Source organism: Panthera onca, chromosome A1 (genome assembly GCF_046562875.1).
Source record: "Panthera onca isolate mPanOnc1 chromosome A1, mPanOnc1 haplotype 2, whole genome shotgun sequence".
Classification (NCBI taxonomy): Eukaryota; Metazoa; Chordata; class Mammalia; order Carnivora; family Felidae; genus Panthera; species Panthera onca.
Window position 1 is genome coordinate 65,391,708 of NC_138339.1, and position 24,470 is coordinate 65,416,177.

At 51.6% G+C, this 24,470-nt stretch overlaps 2 protein-coding genes across 3 annotated transcripts; one reads left to right on the top strand and one right to left on the bottom strand.

Annotated features, from left to right (window-relative positions):
- The first annotated feature begins 24 nt into the window (after positions 1 to 24).
- On the top strand, positions 25 to 1,004 carry HIGD2A (HIG1 hypoxia inducible domain family member 2A). The gene is made up of 2 exons (XM_060635085.2): positions 25 to 237; positions 595 to 1,004. Exons 1-2 carry the CDS (start codon positions 84 to 86, stop codon positions 759 to 761), a joined length of 321 nt encoding a protein of 106 aa, XP_060491068.1. The 5' UTR covers positions 25 to 83; the 3' UTR covers positions 762 to 1,004.
- A 1,936-nt stretch (positions 1,005 to 2,940) lies between these two features.
- CLTB (clathrin light chain B) lies at positions 2,941 to 24,470 on the bottom strand. 2 transcript variants are annotated; one of them, XM_060635081.3, is made up of 6 exons: positions 24,100 to 24,470; positions 18,770 to 18,816; positions 10,294 to 10,411; positions 9,942 to 10,053; positions 6,632 to 6,685; positions 2,941 to 3,394 (listed from the first exon to the last, which is right to left on the bottom strand). In XM_060635081.3, the coding sequence occupies exons 1-6, from the start codon at positions 24,284 to 24,286 to the stop codon at positions 3,223 to 3,225; spliced, it is 690 nt and encodes a 229-aa protein (XP_060491064.1). In that variant the 5' UTR covers positions 24,287 to 24,470; the 3' UTR covers positions 2,941 to 3,222. The 2 variants fall into 2 exon arrangements, with proteins under 2 accessions (XP_060491064.1, XP_060491065.1); XM_060635082.3 differs by lacking the exon at positions 6,632 to 6,685 and having other exon boundaries at positions 24,100 to 24,466.

Genomic DNA, 24,470 nt, shown 5'->3' on the forward strand with positions numbered 1-24,470 from the left:
ATTCCTTTTCCCCGCCCTTTTCATGACCTCATCAGGAGGCGGGGTTTAGCGTCCCTATTTTCTCCTAAAGCTGTTGCGGGGACATGGCGGTTCCTGGCCCTGTGACTCCGGAGGCACCGTTTGAGCCATCACAGCCCCCGGTCATTGAGGGCTTTAGCCCCAGTGTCTACAGCACTCCAGAAAGCTTCAAAGAAAAATTCCTTCGCAAGACCCGCGAGAACCCGATGGTACCCATAGGTAAGCAGGTGTTGTAGGAACTGTAGACCGAGAGGATAGTGATGTCTGAGGGAATGAATTAGGGGAGGACCAGGAAAGCCAAGGGGGACCTGAGTGAGAGTGGACCAGAGTTGTGGCGAAGTGGCCGGGCTGTGAGGGGTGAATCTGATTGGAGCTGGGCGGGATTGGGGGTCGCTGAGGTGGGGCGAGCCCTACAACTAGGAGGACCCTACCTCGACCAAAGCCTCCCACTCGGCTCCACCCGCCTTCCCTCGGTCTCTCTTCTGAGCTCTCCACCCTCTGGTAGGGGATCCAAAGCGGGGAGAGGCCTACGGGGTCGAAACCTTCCACTCCGTACTTGCTTTGTCCCTTCCTCAGGCTGCCTGGGCACGGCGGCCGCCCTAACCTACGGCCTCTACTGCTTCCACCGGGGTCAGAGCCACCGATCTCAGCTCATGATGCGCACCCGGATCGCTGCCCAGGGCTTCACGGTCGCAGCCATCTTGCTGGGTCTGGCTGCATCTGCTATGAGGTCTCGATCCTGAGCCCGAGACTTGGCCTTGAAAGTTCCTCAGAGATCATTCCCAGCCCCAGGAGCAACCACCTGTCCTGTCACCTGACTTATTCCCTCATCTTCCCTGACAAGTCGGAGGAAGTGGCCAATTGTTTGGCCATGAAAAAACACATGTTTTTTCAGGAATCTCAGATTCGGTTCAGTTTGGGTGTTGCATACTTCTATTTGTGCCTCACTTTCTCCACCTCCTACTTAATAAATTGATCCACTTGTAGTTTGGTGAATTCATTCCTTCTAACCCTCCAAAATTTTTGGTCTTTGGTTTTAGGACAAAATTGTCTAAAGACTGCAGGGGCCCTTAGAAATCTTAATAGTTTAATCGTTCCCGAACTTTCCTGGTAACGATCACCTGAGGAACTTGCTAAAAGTAGAGATTCCTTAGAGTGATGTTATTTGAAAAAAACTGATCTTTCTGTCAGTTTTCAAACTTACAACAGAAAACCTTCGTTCAGACTAGGCCAACAGCTGTGGCCCTGTCCAAGGCAGAGGGCTCTGCTCTCCACTTTACTCCTCACCCCACTCTCACCTGAGAGCACCTAGGGCTCCACTGATCTATACCATCCTGGTTTGATTCTTGATGCATCTTACAGAAAAGGAAACTGAGGCTCAGAGAAGTAGCCTGGTAGAGTGGTAAGAACATAGTCACAAAGCTTGTCACTGGTTTGTGTACCTACTGTTTCAGGGTTAAGGAAGAAAGTAGGCTGGACCTAAGCAAACTCTAGAAGAGAGGCAACCTATGAGTTTTGCATTCATGTAAAATCTCACACAAGTATTCCTGGACTGTGGTCAGATCCAACCTGTTGATTTGGACCCAAGTTCCTAACATGTATGACTTCAATTTCATCACCATCTGCAAGCTACCGGAAGGGAAAAGAGGGAGTATAGAAGACATACCCACTTTTTGAGCCCCATAACACAATCTAAATTGCAAAATGGAGGAGTATATGACTAGGGCCTACTAAGTTTCTTGTTCCCATCATGGTCTCTCAGTTGTAAGGCAGAGATTATAAATTTAAAGCTATATGTTGTGGTGACCCTTGCCTCAAGATTCAAGGAATCAATGTGGAGTAGTGAGGACTATGGCACTTTTAAAGATGAAGGCCACCATTTTTAGTGGTTGGTGGTATTGTGTTCCCCTAAAAAAGATATGTTGAAGTCCTAACCCAGTATCTCAGAATGTGATCTTATTTGGAAATAGGGTCTTTACTGATAATTAAGTTGAACTGAGGTCATTGCAATAGGCCTTAATCCATTCTGATTGACATTGTTATGAAAGGAGAAATTTGGACAGAAAGACAATGCATAGATGATACGAAGATGAACTCAGGGCTGTAGTGATGCACCTACAAGTCAAAGAATACCTGAGGCTGCCAGAAGCTGGGAGGGAAGCCTGCACAGATCCTTCCCTAGTGCCTTCCGATGGACCATGGCCCTGCTGACACCTTGATTTTGGACTTTGGACATCCAGAATGGTGAGACAATAAATGTGTGTTCTAAGCCATATACTGCAGTACTTTGTAATGGCAACTCTAGGAAACTAATACAGTTGGTAGTTACTCAACTCTTTTTAAACATTGTGCAGGTCACAATGGCTTAAGCATAGCTTGTTTGCAACCTCGGCTGAAGAGGAAGAATGTATGGTCACTGATTATTTATCCCAGATCTACAGAGGGGCACAGCTGAAGGAGAGAGAGCAGTGAGCCTTCCCCATCTAGAGGGTACTGGCCAAACCCAAGAAAGGAGTCTGGCAGCAGCCACCTTCACCAGCCTCTCACCCAGGTTTAGAGGGAGCTACCACCGGGAACTTCTGGTCTTGCCTCTTCCCTCCCACTTGAAGCTTCTTACTTTCTGGGAGCCTTGGTGTCCATGGCTATATCAAGACAACAAGAGAATCCCTATCTCACAGGCTTGTTCAAGAATCAGCAAGGATCAAGGTTGCAAAAGCATTCCATTAGAGGTTGTCTTTCCTCCTGGAGAGGGAGGCAGCAGACATACAAGTTGGGACACCCACTTCCAGCTGGGAGGGGTTCTGGGGGAATAGCCTCACCTTGTCTCAAGGCCATGAAGCTGGGAAAGTTCTAAGCACAAACTGAGCCCTGACACCAGTTATGGCTTCCGGAGAAATGAGAATGATAATAAATAAGTGTAAAAAGAGTTAACAACACACCCTTTAAGCCAAGAAAAAAAAAATACGTCAGGAGGGACAGTCACAATTTTGTGGACTGAGAGGAGGTGTGAAGGGCTGGGCCACAGGGCTAGGAGGAAATGGGGTGAGAGGGGTGAGGGTTCCCTTCCCAGCCCCGGGAGATGGGGAGGAACGGAATAGGCTGTGTGTAGCAGCTGCTGGAGGTGCTGCCCCCGCTGGCTGAAGCAGCTGCTCCTCCTGTGCCCAGGCCCAGCCCATGCTTTGTGGCCATGCTTGTAACAGGCACCTAGCGGGACAGCGGCGTCTGCTTCAGGGACATGAGCACTGAGCGCAGGCGGGACACGTCTTTGCACTGCTTGCTGCTCTTGGGGTTGAAATCACACAGCTGAGCCACCTTCTCCCATTCTGTGCCTGGGGTCTCCTCCTTGGATTCCTTCACGAAAGCCTCCTCAGATGCCCTGCAGGTGGAGAAAAGACAGGAGATTTCATTGCTGTCTGTCTTTCCCCTGAATCAGTGATGCTCTGCTCCCATTGAGTAAGCTGCTTTGCCCAGCCTACTCCTGGGTCCTCTGTCCAGAGTTAGCCCTGTGTCCTATGCCCTCAGGTCCCCAGAAGCAGCCTTGGCATCAAAGGAAGCCTACTTTGGTCCTGCCTCAGGGCCTTTGTACTTGGCTGTCACCTCTTCCTGGAATGCTTTCCCCTATACCTGCTCGTGGCGTGTAGCTTCTTTTCATTCAGGTCTGAGTACAGGCCTCACTCCTCAGCAAGAGTTCCCAACTGGGGCGCCTGAGTGGCTCAGTCAGTTAAGCGTCTGACTCTTGATTTCAGCTCAGGTCATGATCTCCCGGTTCGTGAGTTGGAGCCCTGCATCAGGCTTTGTGCTAACAGTGTGGAGACTGCTTGGGATTCTTTCTCTCCCTGCCTCTCTGCCTCTCCCCTACTCACTCATTCTCTCTCAAAATAATAAAATAAAATAAAATAAAACAAAATAAAATAAAATAAATAAAAAAAATAATAAAAAAATAAAAGTTGTTGGGAATCCCAACAACTAAAGAACCTTGGAGGCACTAGTGTAGTACCTCAGCTATTTTAAACATTTCCAAAACCTTGACAGAGGTAGGACATTGACTAACCACCTTACTAACTGGTTCAGCATTGCCTCTATGTCCTATGGACCCAATAAGTATTCCCCCAGAAAAGCATTCTGGTCAAATACACATAGAAAATTTAGTTAAAGAGGATCTTAAAAGCGAGACTTTCAAAGCCTTGAATGTACTGATGTTTATCCTGAACCTCTAAGGTGGAGTATAAGATGCAGATAGAATCTACCACATTCCAAGCATATTTGACTATAGAGCTCTTTTTAGCCCAGAATGACTTATCTCCATGGAACCACAGCCTGGGGAATACTCCATTGGAGTCTTTGCTTTTGGTTGGAATCAAGTTAGGATGAAAACTGGTGGTTTTTTCATCAGAAGTTCTGGTGGACAGTTCTAGAAGCCACTGATTAAGGAACGTGGAGAAACAAAGTACAGTAAATACAGTGCAGTGGACAAAACCCAAATGTGGGAATCTAAGAAAAGAACAATAACTGATCTCCAGTGGAGAGGGCTGGGTCTATGTCTTATTTGGCAAGCAAGGGTCCCTGGAAATCCCCATTCCCCTCATGGCCCCTTCTGTGTCTCAAGCAGGATCAGTTCTGCACATGTCAGGCAGGGAGCTCTTAGGTGATGCCTACAGGCTGTGCCAAGAATGAGCTGGCCCTGGATTAGGTGACGTGGCCCCTCCCTAGTGATCTTCCTTTCCGTCCATGTATTCATTTCCTTACCTATAAAGTGAGAATCAGCCTCCACCTTGCTGATCTGTCTCACTGGCCTGAGAATCTAACAAAGTGGTGAGTGTGTGCAGACTTGGAGAAAGGCTATATGAGGTTGGATGACCAGTGGGGCTGAGGCGTGCTGTCTTAGGAGCTGTCCCTTCTAGGTCAAGAGGCTCTCCTCTAACCTTGCTGTTCAAAGTGTGGTGCATGGTCCAGCAGCATTGGCATCACCATGGGCCTTGTTAGAAATGCAGAATCAGGGGCACCTGGGTGGCTCAGTCGGTTAAGCGTCCGACTTCGGCTCAGGTCACGATCTCGCGGTCCGTGAGTTCGAGCCCCGCATCGGGCTCTGTGCTGACAGCTCAGAGCCTGGAGCCTGTTTCCGATTCTGTGTCTCCCTCTCTCTGACCCTCCCCCGTTCATGCTCTGTCTCTCTCTGTCTCAAAAATAAATAAACGTTAAAAAAAAAAATTAAAAAAAAAGAAATGCAGAATCATGGCCTCACCTCAGTCCTACTGAATTGGAATCTCCCTCCAACAGATCCCTCAATGATTCATAGGCACAGAAAAGTCTGAGAAACACTGATCTAGACTCTTCCTCTCTTCAGGAGCCCCCTGGGCGCTATTTCCTCAAGCGCAAAAAGAACACTCAACCACTTGTATATTCCCCAGCACCCATGCCCCTGTCATCCCACTCTTCTGTTTGAAACCTATGGATCCTGCTTTTAGGATCAAGTCCCAGCTTATACATCTGGCACAACAGGCATTTTGCAACTAGCCCCAAGCTGACCTCCCGTCCTCAGCTCCCACCCATCCATCCCCACAGCCCCAGCACTCCACTCATGGAGGCTGCCCTTGTCCTCTTCTAGCACATCCCTTCCTTCTCATACTGAAGGTCCCGCATCTCTGAAGCCGCTCCCCCAGCAGACGGTGGCTCCTGGAGCTCAATGTGCCCTTCCATACCGCCCTTATGACAACACCCTCCTGACCATGAGCAACTTGGGGGGACAGGCTGTGCCTTATTCCTGTTTGAACAGAGACTGGCACTGGGCGAGTCCCAGTAAAAACTGGCTGAAAAACAGGTTGTTTCTCAGGTGGGTCCTGTGCTCTGTGAGAGAAGCGTTAGCCCAGACAGCATCAGAGGCCTGCCGAGGGTGAACCCAGAATGAGGAACAGCAAATACTGGCACACACGCACGTGGCAGACATCACACATTCATCACTGCTTTTCCTTTAGCTTCAACATCCCCAACACATCTTCCAGACTGTCACTACCAATCATTTGGGGGTGACATGAGAGGAAGCCTCTGCCATCTCAGGTCTAGATTAATCACAGTCCTAACTAGACTCCAAAGGGGAACATGTGAGAGGGGCCCTGGGTGGTCTAGGCAGGGTCTTGTCGCCAAACTTGGGCCGAAGTTTTGAGGAGGAGCAGTGCACTTGGGGGCAGGAGGAGAGAATGGGAGTGTTCCTGGGAGCATCTCTTCTTTATGCTTCTGACAGTCCAAGTTTGGTTCAACAGAAGACTCCACCCCACCTCCCAGCCCTAAGAGGCCTCTCAAAGGGAGGGAGTTTGACTGTTTGCATTTGCCCCTCCCACCATTTGCCTGTCCCCGCTGGGATGGCCCGTGCATTCTTTCTCTGCTTAGATTTAGCAAAGCTGCCTCCAGGCAGAATAGATGCTCAATAAACATTTGCCGCAGGGATAGAGGAGAAGGTCTGTGCCTGCACTAGCCCTGGAGTGCCACCTGCTCTGGTCATTGCCACCCCCACCTCATTTATACCCCACAAGCAGGAGACTCAAGAAACCGTGGCAGCCCCACAAGGGGTCCCTCGCCCTCTCCCAGTCCCTGACAGAGGAGCGAAGAAGACACGTACACATAGCCGATGATATCAGCATCTGGCTGCTGGTAGAATGCTTTGTCAGCGATCCTTGAGAGAGAAGGGTTAGGTGGGGGAAGACAGATGGCAAGACAGACAGGCAGAGGGTTAAAGAGAAAGGGAGACAGCGTTAGTACCTCCAGTTGGAGCGTGTTAGGAAGCACAGTTCTGTAACGCTTGGCAACTATCCACAACCCGGAGAGGAAAGCAGGGATCCTCCACCGGCCTGAGTGCCTCTTCTAAAACTGTGCCGATCGTATTACTTGTCCTGTTCACAAATCTTCGGTGGCTCCTCACTACCCCATCTATCCAGCCCTGTTATTGGAGGCCCTTCACCCGTGACCCCTCCTTCCTGTCTTCCCTCCTACCACTCCCTGACTCCCTGGTGCCTGAGACACAACATCCTTTCTTTCATACTATGCTGTTCCCTGATCTAGAATACCCTCTCCCAATGCTGCCCTCTTTTCCCTATGAACTTGTAGTCATCCTCCCAAGCCCAGGTCCTCAGACACAGAGGTCTCTCCCCCACCCACAGCCCTTGCTTCCATGGCCTTCTTGCAGAGAGCTGTACTGTTGAGTTCACCTGCACATGTGTGCTTGTCTCCTCTGAGCTCTTCCAGGATACCGACGGGGTCCTCAGCTCCATTTCCCCAGGGCCCAACCCAGAGCCTGGCGTGCAGCAGCTTCTTGAACAGAAGTGCGGCAGCTTCCCAGAGCCAGCCTTTCCTTTCTGGGCAGGCCAAGTACCTTGAAGGACACAGCCTCAAAGGCAGAGCTGCTGGCCAGAGTCTCAGAAGTGGTCTGAGACCATGTCCATGCAGGTGCTCTCTGGTGGGCATCCACTGCCTGCCTGCCCAGCATCCATCCGCCCCTTCCAGGAAGGGCCCCTGATTGTCTTTTGCAGGATCAGGCTGGCCCCACTTCAGTCCCTGTGGTTTGGGTGAGACTGACCCCATGCACACTATCGCTGGACTATCAGGGTCCCTCCCCCGGCACAGTCACTGGGCCTGGAATGGGCACAGGACCCACACCAAACCAATGAGGGTCAAGTTGAGGATTTCAGCTGAGCTATTGGGAGCAAGATGCTATTTTCACTGAAGTTGCCAAGAGAATGGCAGAAGCCTGGAGCTTCTGGTGGCCATCTTTCTGCCCCATCCCGGGACAAGAGGGGAATGCCGCATGGAGAGACAGTAAAAGTGAGCACCAGTCCACTTTGTCTGAGCCCCTGAGCCTAGTGTACCTGGAGTCCCACCCCAGCCTTTTCAGTTACACGAGCCACTAACTTCCTTTTATTCTTCAGCCTCTCTGGGTTGAAGTGTTGCCGTTTCTACAGGCAGTAAAATCCTCTACCCAGGTTGGTTCTTCACTCCCAGCCAGGCCTGTGCTCCCTGTGACGCTAACTGCTGGGCCCCGGACAGTCTGGCTCCCATGCCAGGGTCCTGGGACCTCTTCTGCTGACGGCAGAACTTGCTTCTCTCTGTTGTGGTAAGATGACAGTTCAACAGTGTACCACCTCTGAAGGACTCTGAACTCCACAGGCAGCTGAGGAAGCAGCCCTGAAGGTTTCTGCTTCTACTTCCTCTATGTTCTTGCCACTAAATCGCCATCCTCAAGACAGTTCCCATCCCATAACTTGTCTCACTATCCCCATGGCTGGCTTCATGTCCCCACAGCCCCCTCCTGTCTCCATAAATCCTCTCATGTCCCCACAGCCCCCTCGTGTCTTCACAGCCCCCTTGTGTCCCCACAGCCCCCTCATGTCCCCACAGTCCCCTCAGGTCCTCACAGCCCCCTCATGTCCCCACAGCCCCCTCAAGTCCCCACAGTCCCCTCGTGTTCCCACAGCCCCCTCATGTCCTCACAGCCCCCTCATGTCCCCACAGTCCCCTCATGTCCCCACAGCCCCGTATACCCACGGTCCCCTTGTGTCCCCACAGTCCCTGCATGTCCCCACAGTCCCCTCATGTCCCCACAGCCCCCTCGTGTACCCACGGTCCCCTTGTGTCCCCACGGTCCCCACATGTCCCCACAGCCCCCTCGTGTACCCACGGTCCCCTTGTGTCCCCACGGTCCCTGCATGTCCCCACAGTCCCCTCGTGTCCCCATGGTCCCCGCATGTCCCCACAGTCCCCTTGTATCCCCACAGTCCCCTCATGTCCCCACAGCCCCCTCATATCCCCACAGTCCCCTCATGTACCCACAGTCCCCTCATGTACCCATAGTCCCCTCGTGTCCTCACAGACCCGTGTCCCCACAGTCCCTTCATGTCTCCACAGTCCCCTCATGTCCCCACAATCCCTTCATGTCCCCACAGTCCCCTCATGTCCCCACAGCCCCCTCATGTACCCACGGTCCCCTTGTGTCCCCATGGTCCCCGCATGTCCCCACGGTCCCCGCGTGTCCCCACGGTCCCCGCATGTCCCCACAGTCCCCTCGTGTCCCCACAGTCCCCTCATGTCCCCACAGCCCCCTCGTATACCCACGGTCCCCTTGTGTCCCCACGGTCCCTGCATGTCCCCACAGTCCCCTCGTGTCCCCATGGTCCCCGCATGTCCCCACAGTCCCCTTGTATCCCCACAGTCCCCTCATGTCCCCACAGCCCCCTCATATCCCCACAGTCCCCTCATGTACCCACAGTCCCCTCATGTACCCATAGTCCCCTCGTGTCCTCACAGACCCATGTCCCCACAGTCCCTTCATGTCTCCACAGTCCCCTCATGTCCCCACAATCCCTTCATGTCCCCACAGTCCCCTCATGTCCCCACAGCCCCCTCATGTACCCACGGTCCCCTTGTGTCCCCATGGTCCCCGCATGTCCCCACAGTCCCCTCATGTCCCCACGGTCCCCGCATGTCCCCACAGTCCCCTCGTGTCCCCACAGTCCCCTCATGTCCCCACAGCCCCCTTGTGTACCCACGGTCCCCTTGTGTCCCCACGGTCCCTGCATGTCCCCACAGTCCCCTCATGTCCCCATGGTCCCCGCATGTCCCCACAGTCCCCTTGTATCCCCACAGTCCCCTCGTGTCCCCACAGCCCCCTCATATCCCCACAGTCCCCTCATGTACCCACAGTCCCCTCATGTACCCATAGTCCCCTCGTGTCCTCACAGACCCGTGTCCCCACAGTCCCTTCATGTCTCCACAGTCCCCTCATGTCCCCACAATCCCTTCATGTCCCCATAGTCCCCTCATGTCCCCACAGCCCCCTTATGTCCCCACAGTCCCCTCATGTCCCTATAGTCCCCTCAGATCCCCACGGCCTCCTCAAATTTCTATAGCTGCCCTCATGTGCCCATAGCTCCTCTCACCGGTTGTTGATCTTGTTCTTCTCGACTTGTTCACTCTGGCGCTGGTTCCACTCCTCCAGGTCCTTTTTGGCTTTCTCCCGCCACTCCTGTTCTGTCACCTTGGAGGCAGCATCTGCGATCCCAACAGGAGAATAAGTGGCAGCTTTCTTGTAAGAATGTGAGAGCACAGCTGCCCTGGCTGCTTCTCCCCTTGGCCCTTGGCAGGCAGCCTCAGGGCCCAACCTCACCCAATACCCATATTAAGGCAGTGCAGGGGGAAGGGGGTCCTCTATCCTAAGGATTCCCCACCCCCCACCATATCCCAAACAGTCAACCCAGCTGGAGCTGCTCCGAACCTCAGCCTGGCCCTTACCCAGTTCCTGCAGCCGTTTCCTCTGCTCCTCTCTCCACTTGCGGATGCTCTCAGGTTCCTGAGTCAGTCTGTCAGCCTGGGCAATCGCCGCATAGCCGTCTGCTGGACCGTTAGCCTCCTAGGGCACAAATACACAGCAGCGTGCACAGCTCGTGCACCTACCCCTTTGTCTCTGCTGCCTCACTGCCAAGACACCCCCTGCATCTGGATTTCCCAGCAGTCCCCAACAATCTCCCACCTGCTGCCTCTGGTGACTATGACTAGACCCTGCCTCTATACTTGCTGTGCCCTTTGCCAGCAATCTTCCCACTGGGGGACCCTGGGAAAGTTACTCAGCCTCCCTGTGCCTCACTTTCCTCATCATGAAGAAGGCTCGGTAAGACTATCCACCTTAACACTGATGTAAGGTTGAAATCAGTTTTAAAATGTAAAGGATTTGGAGGAACCTAGGTGGCTCAATCGGTTGAGTGTCCAACTCTTGATTTCGGCTCAGGTCGTGATCTCATGGTTCGTGAGATCAAGCCCTGCATCAGGCTCTAAGAAAACAGTGTGGAGCCTGCTTGGGATTCTCTCTCTCCCTCTCTTTCTGCCCCTCCCCTGCGTTTGCCCTCTCTTTCTCTCTCTCTCTAATCAGTAAATATTTTAAGAATATATAGTAAAAAATGGAAAAGATTTTGAACACTTCTTGGCACAGTGAGTCCCTTGTGTTACTATTATTAAAGTCTCTCTCTATTACAATCTTATTCACCCACTAGCACTTACACAGTCTGAAAAAAGTCTCACTTTATGTTTGCTTGTCCATTGTCTGCCTTCTCCATCAGAATGTCACCTTCGTGACAGTAGGGTCCTTGCCTAGCCTGCTCATCACCCTGTCCTCTGTGCCCAGCACAGTGCCTGACACACAGAAGATACTCAATTAGCATCTGCTAAGTGAACAGGCAGCGCTGAGATAGGCAGGATGGCCATGGCTAAGACTGCACAGTGGTATAAGCCTTGCTGGGCCTGTTTTTTCATCTGAAACTGAGAACAATAATAAAACTACTTCTAAGAGCTGTTGTGAGCATTTGACGTGACAGTATCTGTAAGACATTTAGAAGAGTGCCTGGGAGCGCCTGGGTGGCTCAGTCAGTTGAGTGCCTGACTCTTGATCTCAGTTCAGGTCATGATCTCATGGTTTTGTGAGTTCGAGCCCTGCATTGGGCTCTGCGCACTGACTGTGCCGAGCCTGCTTGGGATTCCCCCGCTCTTCTTCTCTCTCTGCCCCTCCCTCACTTGCACTCTCTCTGTCTCTCTCAAAATAAATAAATAAACTTAAAAGAAGAAGAAGAAGAAGAGTGCCTGGCATGGGGTGATGGCTCAATGAATGGTAGAATTATCATAATTATCATAATTATTCATTCTCATTTTATAGGGGAGGAAACTGAGGCCAGGAAAGATGGCACGCTGTAGTGGCAGGCATCCAGGCTTCTGACTCCCAGGCCAGGGCTCTGCCCACTTCCCTGTGCTGCCTGCCCGAGCTAGGGACTCCCAAGTGCTGGGGCTGAGAGCTCAGCCCAGCAAGGATGTGGTTCCCCTCTGGTCTCGCAAAGCCAGAAACCTTTTCCAGTCCAGCCCCATCTCCTGCCTCCTCCTCTGGCACTCTGCTGGTCCTACACATTCCAGTCTGCACACACCCCACACAGTCCTGCAGCCCCGCCTCTGTCTCCTGCTTTAGCTGCAATTGTCTCCCCTCCCTTCTCCAGCTGATGAAATCTTGTTCCATCCCACGAGTTTCCAGCTCTGAAGTCACCAGCTCTGGGATATCCACCCCCTTGGCAAATTTCACACCCCTTCTTCTCTGTGCTCTATCACGGCCTTCATCTTCTGCACAAGAGTCTCCCCGCTGAACCAGGAGGTCCTGGTGGGCAAAGCTGGACCTTATTTATAGCCTCTGGTTCCCTGTTCCATCCTTCCATCGCTCCCTGTGCTCTTCCTTCAAGCACTCATCAAAACTGTCAGGAACTTTGGTGTTTAATGTCTTCTCCCCACAAGACAGTGTCTGGGGCGCCCTCTGTCCAGGAGTGCTCCCCACTGTCCTTGGCACACATCAGTGCTCAATAAGCAGTGGCTGCATGGATAAATATCCCTGGAGCCTGATGTGCCCAGATCAGAGGAAGTGCTGGGTAAACATTTGCCCAAAGGGTTGTGGGCAGCCAGGGTGAAGGAGCACACAGCGGGGAACAGGAGGGCTGCAGTCTCCAGCTGTCTGGGGGGAGAGGGAAGGGCAGGCCCAGAGCAGGGTATGTAGCCTGGCACCTCCCTGGGCTCAGGCCCAGCCTTGGGTGGGACAGTTGGAACACTGCCCTATTCCTCTTTCCAGCACAGCATTACACTTCAATTTAGACAGTCTCTCACCACACCCAAGGGCCCTAATCTGGAGAACACAAGTTGATCACTAATGCTGAGTGAGCCCCACCCTGCCCCCTTTGGAACAAGACTGTCCTGAGGCCAGGCCGCCAGGCCTCCTGCCCAATCTTACAGAATGTCCCATCTGCAGACAACTGCAGTTACTTTTGTGTATATGTGTTTATTCAGGTGCCGGGTTTCATGGTCCTCATGGCACTACTTGCCATCTGAAATGATTTGTTTGTTTACGTGTTTACAATCTGTCTCCCACCTGCCCCAATCAAGTAAGTGAGTCCCAAGCCTACCTCTGTAGAGTACCTAAAACAGGGAAGGCCCGCTGCAGGGTTTCTAGAACATTCATTGAATGAATTATCATATGCTTGGGCTTGGGGACAGGGATGAATAAGACAACCCATTCCCTTAGGGAGTCTGGCATGGAGAGTCCCTCACAAATGAGGACCATGGCTGGGCTATGCACTATAACACAGGTCAGGTAAAGAGAGGGGTCAAGAGAGGACACAGCCATTTTAGCCTGGGGGTATAGCAGGATGGGAAGAGACATGGAAAGGTCATTTCAGACCAGAGCCAACAGCGTTGAGGACCTTGTGGGGCCAGTGCCTTTGGGAAACTCTGGGTACATTGATGCTGCCAGGCATGGGAGGAGAAAGGGTGGGGGGTGTGGGCTGGAGAAGGGTCTCTTGAGCAGGAATTGTGTAACAGTGGTGTCCTTCAGGCCCATCATCTCCATAAAACCTGCCCTAAAATTAAGATTCCCAGGTTATAGTGCTTTAAAACTTACAGAGGAATCACAATTAAACAGTTCTCTTTGATCTTTACAACACTACACGATGGATTTTATGATCGGTGTTTTACAGGTAGAGAAATTCTAGCTCTAGAGTCCCAAGGTCACCCAGCTGGGAACTGGTGGAGCTGAGATTCCAACTGAATTCCTGGGTGTGTGTGAACTTACTGGCCACATAGCAGCAGGGACCAAAGTCACTTCTGTGTCACGTGATTTGTGACACGCTTACTCGGTCTCTCAGATAAGTCTACTTGCCCAAGATTAGAGACTACGCCCACTCCTCCAAGTGACCCCCACCCCGGCCCATCCCCCATCTCTCTCACACCCACACACCTGTCTGCAGCAGGCCCCAGGCTCCGGGCAAGGCCCACACAGACTGCCTCACCCTCTGTACTTTGCACACACTTTCCTATCAGCCAAGACCACCACATGCCCCCGGGCAGGCTGGAAACCCACTTCCAGCATCCCCTCTCTATTGTACTCCCTGATTCAGTGCAGCACCTGGCCTGGTTCAAGTCCCAGCTTTTCACAGCTGTCTAACTAGAGCAAGCTATTAAACCTCTCGGTGCATCCTCCTCTTGGTCTGTAAAATGGGAATAATGACAGAACCTACATCATAGGGGTGTCGGGAGGATGAAATGAGCTTACATGTAAAGCTCTTGGGTGATGCCTGACACACTGTTAAGAACTCAAATTCCTTGCTTTTTTTTTTAATTTTTAAAAATTATTTTTTGAGAGAGAGACAGAGACAGAGAGTGAGCAGGAGAGGGGCAGAGAGAGAGGGAGACACAGAATCCGAAGCGAGCTCCAGGTTCTGAGCTGTCAGCACAGAGCCTGATGGAGGCCCAAACTCAGGAACCTTGAGATCATGATCTGAACCAAAGTCAGACGCTTAACCGACTGAGCCACCCAGGTGCCCCTTGGATTCCTAGCTCTTCATACCACCCCTGTATCTGAGCCTTACCATCCTGCACTAGCATCACTCCTCTCTGGATCTCTGTCCTCCATTACAAGCAAGCTTCTTTGAAGAGGACAACAGCTGGTCGATTTGCCTTTACAAACGTCACCCCGAAGGGCACCTGGGTGGCTCAGTCGGTTAAACATCCGACCCTCGATCTTGCCTCGGGTCATGATCTCATGGTTCACAGGTCCAAGCCCCGCATTGGGCTCTGCATTCACAGCGTGGAGCCTGTTTGGGATTCTCTCTCTCTCCTTCCTTCTCTGCCCCTCCTCTGCTCGCATGCACACACACACTCTCTCTCAAAATAAATAAACTTTCTTAAAAATATAAATAGATAATGAATGGGAGTGGCGACATCCCACTCGGAGTGTGAAGCAGGGCCCACATGGGATAACTGCCGTGGGCCCCTTGTAACCTGGAGAGGATGTGCATGTGTGGGGGCCAGCAGGGCTGTGTGGCTCACTGCTGGGGCCAAACAGGCCCTGTGCATGCCGGCCCATGTTGCACCATGTCCAGGAAGAGCACCACAGTGCTGCCAGCACACTGAGTCCTGGGAAGTTGTTTACCGGCTCCTCTTCTCTGGCTGCTCTGTGGACTTATTTTCCCAACCGCTGCCAGTGAGCAGCGAGGTTGGGGGCCACAGCAGGGCTCCTCTTTAACCACTTGAGTGTCCCAGAGAGGAAATCGGGTCAGCTGCAGGCTGGCAGCTCAGGTGGGCTTCCCAGTGGCTGCAGGAATGCTCTGAGCACCCCCAAGCTCAACAGAGAAGGGGGCAAGAATGGCCAGGACCAAAAAGCAGGAAGCCATAGTCAGGGCCAGGCTTATCTTGGTCCAGTTGCCCAGCACCCCTCTCCTGAGAGACCTCTCTGCTGGACATCATTATGAGAGCCTCCCCGGGTCAGGCTGGCCGAGGATGTGCTGTGACTCTGGAGATAGTCAGGAGGATGAAGCATATCCGTCTTTGGGATTGTCCATCTAAAGCTAAGCTAAGCTGAGCCATTGATTCCTCTAAGTAGCTCAAAGGGGGATGATGGCAGTGAATGGGGGGAGAGAGAGTTTGTGCAGGAGGGGGGAGTCCTGCAGGGACCTTCTATCCTGTCCCTGGCGGTGCTAGATGGAACTGGAATAGGTGTGGGCAGACTTATCCTTACGCCTTGAAGACCAGGTTTATAGCTGGACCCCCTTGTGGTCTGGAGGCTGCCAGGAAAGAATAAGAAATGTAGTAAGAAAGCTCTGCCCAGGACACTTGACAGTGTTGGGCATGTACAAGCAAGGCTTCCCCCTGTCCTCCTTCCACAGCACAAACCAGACCCTGGTCTATGCTCAATCCTCAAAAAGTCTGCATGGGCTTTCTACCTAAGATTCGGGGGCTGCAGCCAGCCAGTTCCAGCACAAGGGGGTGGGACAAAGGGCACCAGATCAGGGGCAGGAGATCTAGGAGAACAGTTTTGCCACTAGGTTCCTAAGTGACTCATCTCATCCATGACCCCTCCCCTCTCCGTAATGGTTCTAGAATGGCATGGAGTGAAATGATTTACACATAAACACACCTGGATTATTAGCAGTGAGAATAAGAGTTCCCATTGAGACAGGGAAGGAGCCCCGGAGTTCCCTATGGGGAATAGAAAGTAAGTCTGGGGGGCCAGGAAAGGAGAAGACCTCAAGATCCTAACCTATAGAAAGGGAAAATTATCTTTTTTTTTATTTAATTTAATTTTCTTTCAATGTTTATTTACTTTTGAGAGACAGAGCATGAGTGGGGGAGGGGCAGAGTGAGAGGGAGACACAGAATCTGAAGCAGGCTCCAGGCTCTGAGCTGTCAGCACAGAGCCCAATGCAGGGCTCGAACCCACAAACTGTGAGATCATGACCTGAGCCAAAGTCAGACGCTTAACTGAATGACCCACACAGGTGCCCCTAAGCATTGGCATTTCTTTATTAAAAAAAAAAAAAAATTTAATGTTTATTTATTTTTGAAGGAGAGAGACAGACAGAGTGTGAGTGGGGGAGGGGCAGAGAGAGAGGGAGACACAGAATCCGAAGCAGGCTCCAGGCTCTGAGCTGTCAGCACAGAGCCTGTCTCGGGGCTCGAACTCATGGACTGCAAGATCATGACCTGAGCCAAAGTCAGACGCTTAACTGACTGAGCCACCCAGGCACCCCGAAAGGGAAAATTATCTTGCTCATAGTGTTCTAAGTATTTCTGTGGTCCTAAGTATATCTCCAGCTCCAGGTCCACTTTAGGACACAGACCTTTTGGGTCAAGTGAAGTCCTTTTGAGTGTGCCCAGGACAGGGGCCACCTGAACTCTATGACCTACCAAACTGTACAGGAATAAATGCTGCTTACTTGGAGCTCTCAGGCCGGAAGGGACACAAAGTTCCTAAAGTCCTAGAGCCTGACTTTTCTAGCTCGCCGATAGTTGAGTAATTTTCCAGAAATGGGACTTGGCTAGGTTCCTTGTGTAAGGTACCAGCCCATCCCTCTTACATAAGAAAGTATTGTTTATTCCCCACTGAGGATTTGGGAGGCTAGCTCTTCAATAGGGTGGGGCTCAGGAGATCCTGAAGCTGCAGCCCCAGGGGTCAAGGCTCTTTGACCCAGCCAGTGAGAATTAAGCCTCATCCAGCAAAGACTTTACCTCAACTAAGCATGGGTGGGGAGGGACTGTTGCAACTGTGGGGGTCCTGGGGATGCCATTTGTGGTCCAAGTTCTCCCAGTCTACGGACTCTTAAACCGATTTGTGTACAAATGAGGGGAGGCAGTAGGCAAGTACAGAGGGCAGTCTAACTAGAAAAAGGTGGTGTGTGTGTGTGTGTGTGTGTGTGTGTGTGTGTGTGTGTGTTATAAGACTACTATGAGGAATTTTAAAACAATCCAGTGAAAGTGAAAGCCTTTTTCTTATCTCACTCCCAACCTTGGGACTAACCACTGTTAAGCATTGTTAACAGTTGGTACACATCCTTTCAGATATTCTGTGCAAACAGATTTCTACAATAAAAACCTGGACCATACTGTGCATATTATTCTGCAACGGGCTTTTCCACTTAATATATTGTGGGCCTCTTTTCATGTCAATACAGAAAGCTCTGATTGCTCTTTTAAACAACAGCACGGTTTTCCAGTTTACCTACTCAGTCCTTTGATGCTGGACACTCAGGTTGTTTCCAGTTTGTTTTTTTGTTTTTTTGTTTTTTTTTTTAACTTTTTATTTGAGTGTAGTTGACATACAATGTTACATTAGTTTCAGGTGTACAATTTAGGAATTCAACTTACGTATATGTTATGCTATGCTCACCATATAGTTTGTCTGCTCTTATAAACAGTCCTGCAGGGGCACCTGGGTAGCTCAGTCAGTTAAGCATCTGACTTTGGCTCAGGTCATGATCTCACAGTTCGTGGGTTCAAACCCCATGTCGGGCTCTGTGTTGGATTCTGTGTCTTCCTCTTTCTCTGCCCCTCCCTCACTCATGCTCTGTCTCTGTCTCTGTTCTCTGTCTTTCTCTCTCAAAAAATAAATAAACATTAAAAAAATAAATAATCGTGCAAACATCTGGGAGTATGGGAGTCCTTGTCCAATTCTTTCCTTAGGGAAATTTTTTTTTAATTTTTTTAATGTTTATTTATTTTTTGAGAGAGAGAGAGGCAGAGTGTGAGCGGGAGAGGGGCAGAGAGACAGGGAGACACAGAATCTGAAACAGGCTCCAGGGTCTGAGCCGTCAGCACAGAGCCCGACATGGGGCTCGAACCCACAGACCGTGAGATCATGACCTGAGCCGAAGTCAGATGCTTAACTGACTGAGCCACCCAGGCACCCCTCCTTAGGGAAAATTCTAAGAAGTAGAATCAGTGGATCAAAGATCTGCCCACTTAAAATGCTCAGACATGTTAGAGATGGTCAGTTCAACCTCCCATCCATGGTACACATGTGTGCAGGGCCCAGTGTGCATCTGTGCCACTGTGGGCCACTTTATCTCTCTCTCCCTGATGGACATCACCATGAGCAACCTGAGGCCACGCACCATCAATCCCTGTCTCTAGTGGTTCTTATTCTTCACTCCCTTCCCCTACACAATGGGAAGGGGGGAAGGGAGGGAGGAAGGAAGGAAGGAAGGAAGGGAGGGAGGGAGGGAGGGAGGAAGGAAGGAAGGAAGGAAGGAAGAAAGAAAGAAAACATGTCAAAACCCTCATCTATATTCCCCATCCCAATGCATCAGACATAATGACCAGAATAACTTGCAGCCTTAATCCTTCTGATGATGGGACCATAAGTTTTTGAGACCCAGGCTGTTGGTCCCTACCATGACTAACACAGAATCTTGCTTACCTGAAACACATCTCCATTGATGGTGGTCCCCATGTCCTCAGAACCAGCTAGAAAGAGAACAAAGAAATGGCATTATTCATAGCTCAGCTTAAAGCAAGCACAGAATGGTTCTACATTAGCTCCCTGAGCCATCCTCTGCCTATGCCCATGTGTGTGTTAACACCCCCTCCCCACGTAGACATACTGGATGCATAAATAAGTTGGGCTCCATCCATGACTGTTCACAAATCCTTCTCACAGCCGTTATCACATTTGATTGTCACCACAACTTTGTGATGACGCTATCAACCCATTTTACAGATACTCAAACTGAGGCCCAGAGAGGCTTATGATTGCCAAGAGCCACCCAGCCAGTAATAGCCCCTCACCTACCTGAGATGACTTCACCCTCGGCCATGGCTAGGAATGGCCTGATTGTCTGTGGAGCCTGTGCTTGGTGAGGAGATAGAGGTGCTGTAGGCTCAGGGCGGTGTCTGTGAGAGCTAAGGAAGAGGGGCCCAGCGCGTCCCTGCCTGTCCCTGCGATGCCTTGAGCAACTGCTCCACCTGGAAGAGCAGGAACTGCAGCCCCCACCAGGCAGCACCTGGCCTATTTTTCCTCCTTCCGCTCCTCCCAAAAGGATTTTCTTTTGCCCTCAACAATGACTCCTCCTGGTCCCTTTCCCTGACAGCTGATTAGTCACAAATTCCTGTGGCTTTTGCTGCAACAGTGACCCTCAAATTTGCCCTCTGCCCTCTGCCCCCTGTCCGCTCTATCTGCCCTGTTAGTGGCAAACACCTAGAGGGCCATACTTGTGTCCTTTCTCCTCCCCACTGTCTTCTCCAGAGGTGGGCACAGTAAGAGTTCAGAGACGTGTGTTAAATAAACACGAATAAAACATATCAGAAAAAGAATGGATGGCTTTTGTCCACTCACAGGCCTCCCTGACTCCAGTGTCACACTCTCCCAACCCTCTTTCAAACCATCTGTCAGGGTTGATGTTTTGTAAAGCATACACTTACCTATGTCACTCTTCTGATTAAAAATATAATAAAAACAAACCAGAAAAAATATCCACCTCTCATGAACTGCAGTGGCCTGTAGGGCCTGCTCCTGCCTTTGGGACTGTTCCCTCTGCCTGGAAGGGCTTCCTACCCATAGCCACACAGGCTGTTCCCTTATCTCTCTTCAGCCTCTGCCCAAATGTTGTCTTATTAGAGGCCTTCCCTGACCACCCCGGACATTTACCCCTCTGGCACCGCTCCCTCCTGCCCCTGCAGTATTTCTCTACTTACCCCTCAGCCTGATAGGCTTTTTTGTGCATGTGCCTATTATGTACCTTCCCCACTTGAATGGACCCTCATGAGGGCAGGGACTTTGTTTTGTCCACTGCTGGGACCCAGCATCTAACACAGTGTGTGGCGGGGCGTCTGGGTGACTCGGTCGGTTAAGCGTCCAACTTCAGCTCAGGTCATGATCTCGCGGGTTTGTGAGTTCAAGCCCCGCATCGGGCTCTGTGCTGACAGCTCGGAGTCTGAAGCTTGCTTCAGAATCTATGCCTCCCTCTCTCTCTGCCCCTCTCCCGCTCAGGCTCTGTCTCTGTCTCAAAAATAAATAAACACTAAAAAAAAAATAATAAATAAAAATAAATAAAATAAAACTGTGCCTGGCACATACTAGAGGCTCAATAAATATTTGTTGAATGAGTACGTCAAACCTCAGACCATAGTACGTGAGAATCTCTACACTCTGGCCCTGCCCACTTACTTCCCTGCCTCACTTCCCACCAGTCCCTCTCACGAAACCTATTCTGGTTTCCTCCTTCTCCAAACACAGCAGTCTGCACCCCATGCCTTTCTTCCTGCTTCTCTCTCTAAAAAATGCTCTCTGGAGCCATTCTCCAAGGCCCAGCTCACAAGTCACCTCCTTTGGGAAGCCCTCTATCACTTCCCCTACTTCCCTAGACACTGATGGAAGGTTCCAGCTCTGGGATATCGCAGAATATTGTATAGCATCCCCCACACTCTTATGCAGTTATTTGTGACCTTCCAAGGGTCATGCACTCCCTTCTCAAGCCAGTCTCTGTATCGTGTTCAGCTCCTAAGGGTTCCTGCACAGAATGGGTGAACAGTTGAGCAGCGAGTGCCAGCTAAATGGAAGGTGAATTGCTCTTTTGGGCCCACTGCTACCTGCAAGGTCTGCCTAAGGCATCTCAGAAACTGTGATGCCTCCTGCCAAAGAGCCACAGGAGGCCACACCAGCTTCCCACAGACAGACAAGTACCCCTTTACCAGCCAGCTAGAGCTGTAAGCAGGAACCACAGTGATTTCAGCCTGGGGACTGAAGGGAGGGATACTTAATCTTATGGAAATAATCCCTGGTTGATATACATTATAATTGACTATTTTCAAACAGTGATTGCTTCTGACCAACTATGTCAGCTGTCATTCCTACCCATTCAGCTAGGGCTTCTCCTATGTAGGTGGCCTCATCCCTCAGTCAGCAGGGAGCTGATGGAGTTTTAGTGGCAGCATCTTCTGTGTAGGGGCTTCTCCTGGGACATCTCCTCTACCAGGGCCTAATGCTATCAGGGTACATTCATGATTATGTCAGTCTGTACACTTGGCCTTTCTGGAGGCCCCACCCCACTCTGACCAGACCAGTCTCAGGTCCCTGGTCCACAGTCCTTGTGCCTACCTTGGCCTTTCAAAAGTCTCTGCCTCAGTTTCTCAGTCCCCTGACTGCTCCTCTGGAGACGAAATTTCAGGCTCTTCGAGAATCCACACACACCCACACACAGAATTGAGTATCTGTTCCCATAATGCTTTCTGATTATTGCACATTTATAATCATATGTCCATAGTCAGAGGCCTGCAGACTAGAAGCGCAGCAGATATGAGTCCCACAGATAACCCTGTGGGTGTTGCTTCCCTCAGATTCCTGACCCCTTTTGGAACAAGGGCAGACAGGGTCCAGAACATTCCTGGGAGCTTACTGAGGCCCAGCAGGGGAAACAGGCTTGCCAGGAACTGACTGGGCAAGTCAGGGGCAGAGCCAGGCCAGGGCTCAGAAATCTGGGTGTGAAAATGTAAACCTTCTGGGGCCCTACCCAAGACTGATGAATGGAAACAAAGTGTCCATTGCTCAGGCTGGCCACAGATCCAGCCCCAGAGGAGAGGCTCAATGTGGCTGAGGCGCAGGCCTATATCGGATACCTCTTTCCCCAGGGGTAACAGGGAGTCCAACGGCAGGGCAGTCAGCACAGTGGCAACATCTAAGAGAACAGCCACAGAAGTGTTGATTGGTGGCAGCTCCGGAAGCCAGCTTCCTCCAGCTCCCAACAGGCCAAGGCACTTTTTCTCTATCCTATCCTGGCTTCTGGCACTATCGCTGGTTAGGAAAGATTACTTGCTCAGCACCATCTAGGCCTAGGAAGGTCAGATCAACTCCATGCTGTCTGGCCACCTACTGAGCCATCATCCCATATTACCTCCCTGAACTTCAGGTCCCATTTAGGAGGGCAGCTGAACATTTGCAGCTTCAGCAAGTATGAGTCTGGAAGGCCTTCAGAGGGCCATGTCTCTGCTTTTCTCCCTGCTACCTCCAGTCTGGGGTCAAACTGTACCCCACTCCTGCCACAAAGGGAACCTCTCATCCAGGCTGTAAGCCCCTGGAGCCCCACTGTCCTGGGATAGGCCACAACCTGCTCAACTCCCAGACGCCTCTGGCTGTCCTTAGCCTAGTTTCTACCTGCCCTTCTCTCTCAGAGGGTTCTGATAACAGCTCTTCTCAGCAGGGCCTCCCGCAGGCCAAGCCAGATTGAAAAAACTGGTGGTTTCAAGGAGGAGGTGTGGACTAATGAATACTGGTGCATGACTATAGGCAGGCATTTCCTAGGAGTTCCCTGGAATGTGTGAGCATCCATGATGAGGTGCTAGGAGCTGCTGTTTGAGAAGACTCCACTCTTGGCCTGGCTGGGTCACAAAGCCACCCCTCCATCCCATTACCTCCTAGGGTGACGGCCACATCATTTGAAAGAGTGTGGGGCCCAAAGTTGGGAGGGTTAGGATCAAGTCTCAGATCTGTCACTCATGGCTGTGAGACTTTGGGCAAGACACTCAGGCTCTCTGGGCCTCCAGTTTCTTAGATGTTACAAAAGGCTTGTTTCATTTCTTTTATCAATGGGGTACTGAGATGCTTCAAGCTCCTACAGCCACAGAAACTGTCCTATTCATTTCTATATCCCCAGTGGTCCTGGCACACAGTAGGCACTCAGTAAAGGTTGAATAAAAACAAATATGACGATAAGGAACATTTTTTTTTTAATTATGTAAGCTACCACTGATTCCAACAGGACCATAAACCCCAACCAAAATGAAAACATTAACAAGAAGCACAGGCTGTTTTGGAGGCACCCATGAAGGTATCTACTTTTTAGCTAAATATTTTAAGAAACTGTTCTTTCCAGCCAGAACCAGAACAGGAGTATCATTGATAAACATGCTATCAAAGGGACCAGACCCTGGACCCTGATTCCAAAGCTAACCACAGTAGCCCTGGACCACCATGGAAAACCATTAATAGACAGTTAGAAACCCCCAGGAGGCTAGCACCACATCTGACTGAAGCCCTTTGTGCCCCTACCCCCACCTTGGTGTCTAACTCAGAGCCAGGCATATGGAGGACAGTGTGGTCAGGTGGAGAGGGCTTAGAGTCTGACAGAAACAGGTTTAAATCCTCACTGCCACTTACTAGTTGTTTCAGTGGTGTACCTTTTGAGCCTCAGTTTTGCCATCTCTGAAATGGGTTTAATAATGCATAGGAAATGACTAAATGTAAGTAAAGTGGCTAACCCAGTGGCTGCAGGATGGCAGGTGGTCCCCAGGAGAGGTTTGTGAGTTCTTGGTGCACTGAGCATCCTCTGCTTTTGCCAGCTGTAGGCAAGAGCTAGGACTGAGGAGCTGGGAGGTCTGTGGTTCTGCCCACACCTGCAGGGCTTAGCTGGGAGTCTGGGACAACCAGCCAAGGGGGGAGGTTCAGAAGGGACTCTCAGGGCCAGGTTATGTTGGATTCCAGAGCCAGGCAGTGGTGGAGCTGGCCCTGGGATGAAATGTCATGACAAATTCCTGTCCGTGGAGCCACCAGGTTCACAGCCGCCAGGCAGGGCCTCAGAATCCAATAAGATTCCTCCCCATATCTACCAGGTCCCTCTCAACCCTAGGCCTGCTCCTGGCTGGCCACAGCAGGCCCTTTTCTCTCCACCGCAGGGCCCGGAGGCCGGGTCTGCGCGGCCAGGTACCCGGGTGCGAGCCCCAGGCGTCCCCAGTTCCCGGGCCCCTATACTGACTCACCCCCACTCGCAGGTCCCAGCTGGGAGAGGGCCGCATGGCTGCCGGCAGGTGCCCCGAAGCCCTCGTCATTCTCTATGCCCGCGATCTCACTCTCCTGCTGGGCCAGGAAGGCAGCCGCCGGGTCCTCCTCCGCCGCCTCGGGCGCCCCGCTCTCCGACGACGAGAAGAAGCCAAAGTCATCAGCCATTTTCCCCGCGTCTCTGCTGAAGCGTCCGCCTGGCGCTCGGCTCTGCCCGGCGCGTGCCCGGCGCTGCGCCCGGCGGCCGCGACACTGTCACCCGAGCCGCCCGGGAGCCGGCCTCGGCTGGGACTGGCTCGGCGCGGCGCGGCGGCCCCGCACTTCCTCTCCGCCACCGGGCCCGGCTCGCCTG

What these genes read in the sequence shown, in the direction of transcription:
- HIGD2A (XM_060635085.2), top strand. Translation starts at nt 84, where the DNA reads ATGGCGGTTCCTGGCCCTGTGACTCCGGAGGCACCGTTTGAGCCATCA. An exon ending in GAACCCGATGGTACCCATAG is followed by an intron (nt 238 to 594) that starts GTAAGCAGGTGT and finishes TCCCTTCCTCAG; the next exon opens with GCTGCCTGGGCACGGCGGCC.
- CLTB (XM_060635081.3), bottom strand. Translation starts at nt 24,286, where the DNA reads ATGGCTGATGACTTTGGCTTCTTCTCGTCGTCGGAGAGCGGGGCGCCC. An exon ending in GAAACGGCTGCAGGAACTGG is followed by an intron (nt 10,054 to 10,293) that starts GTAAGGGCCAGG and finishes TTGGGATCGCAG; the next exon opens with ATGCTGCCTCCAAGGTGACA. An exon ending in GCTGATATCATCGGCTATGT is followed by an intron (nt 3,395 to 6,631) that starts GTACGTGTCTTC and finishes CTCCACCTGCAG; the next exon opens with GGCATCTGAGGAGGCTTTCG.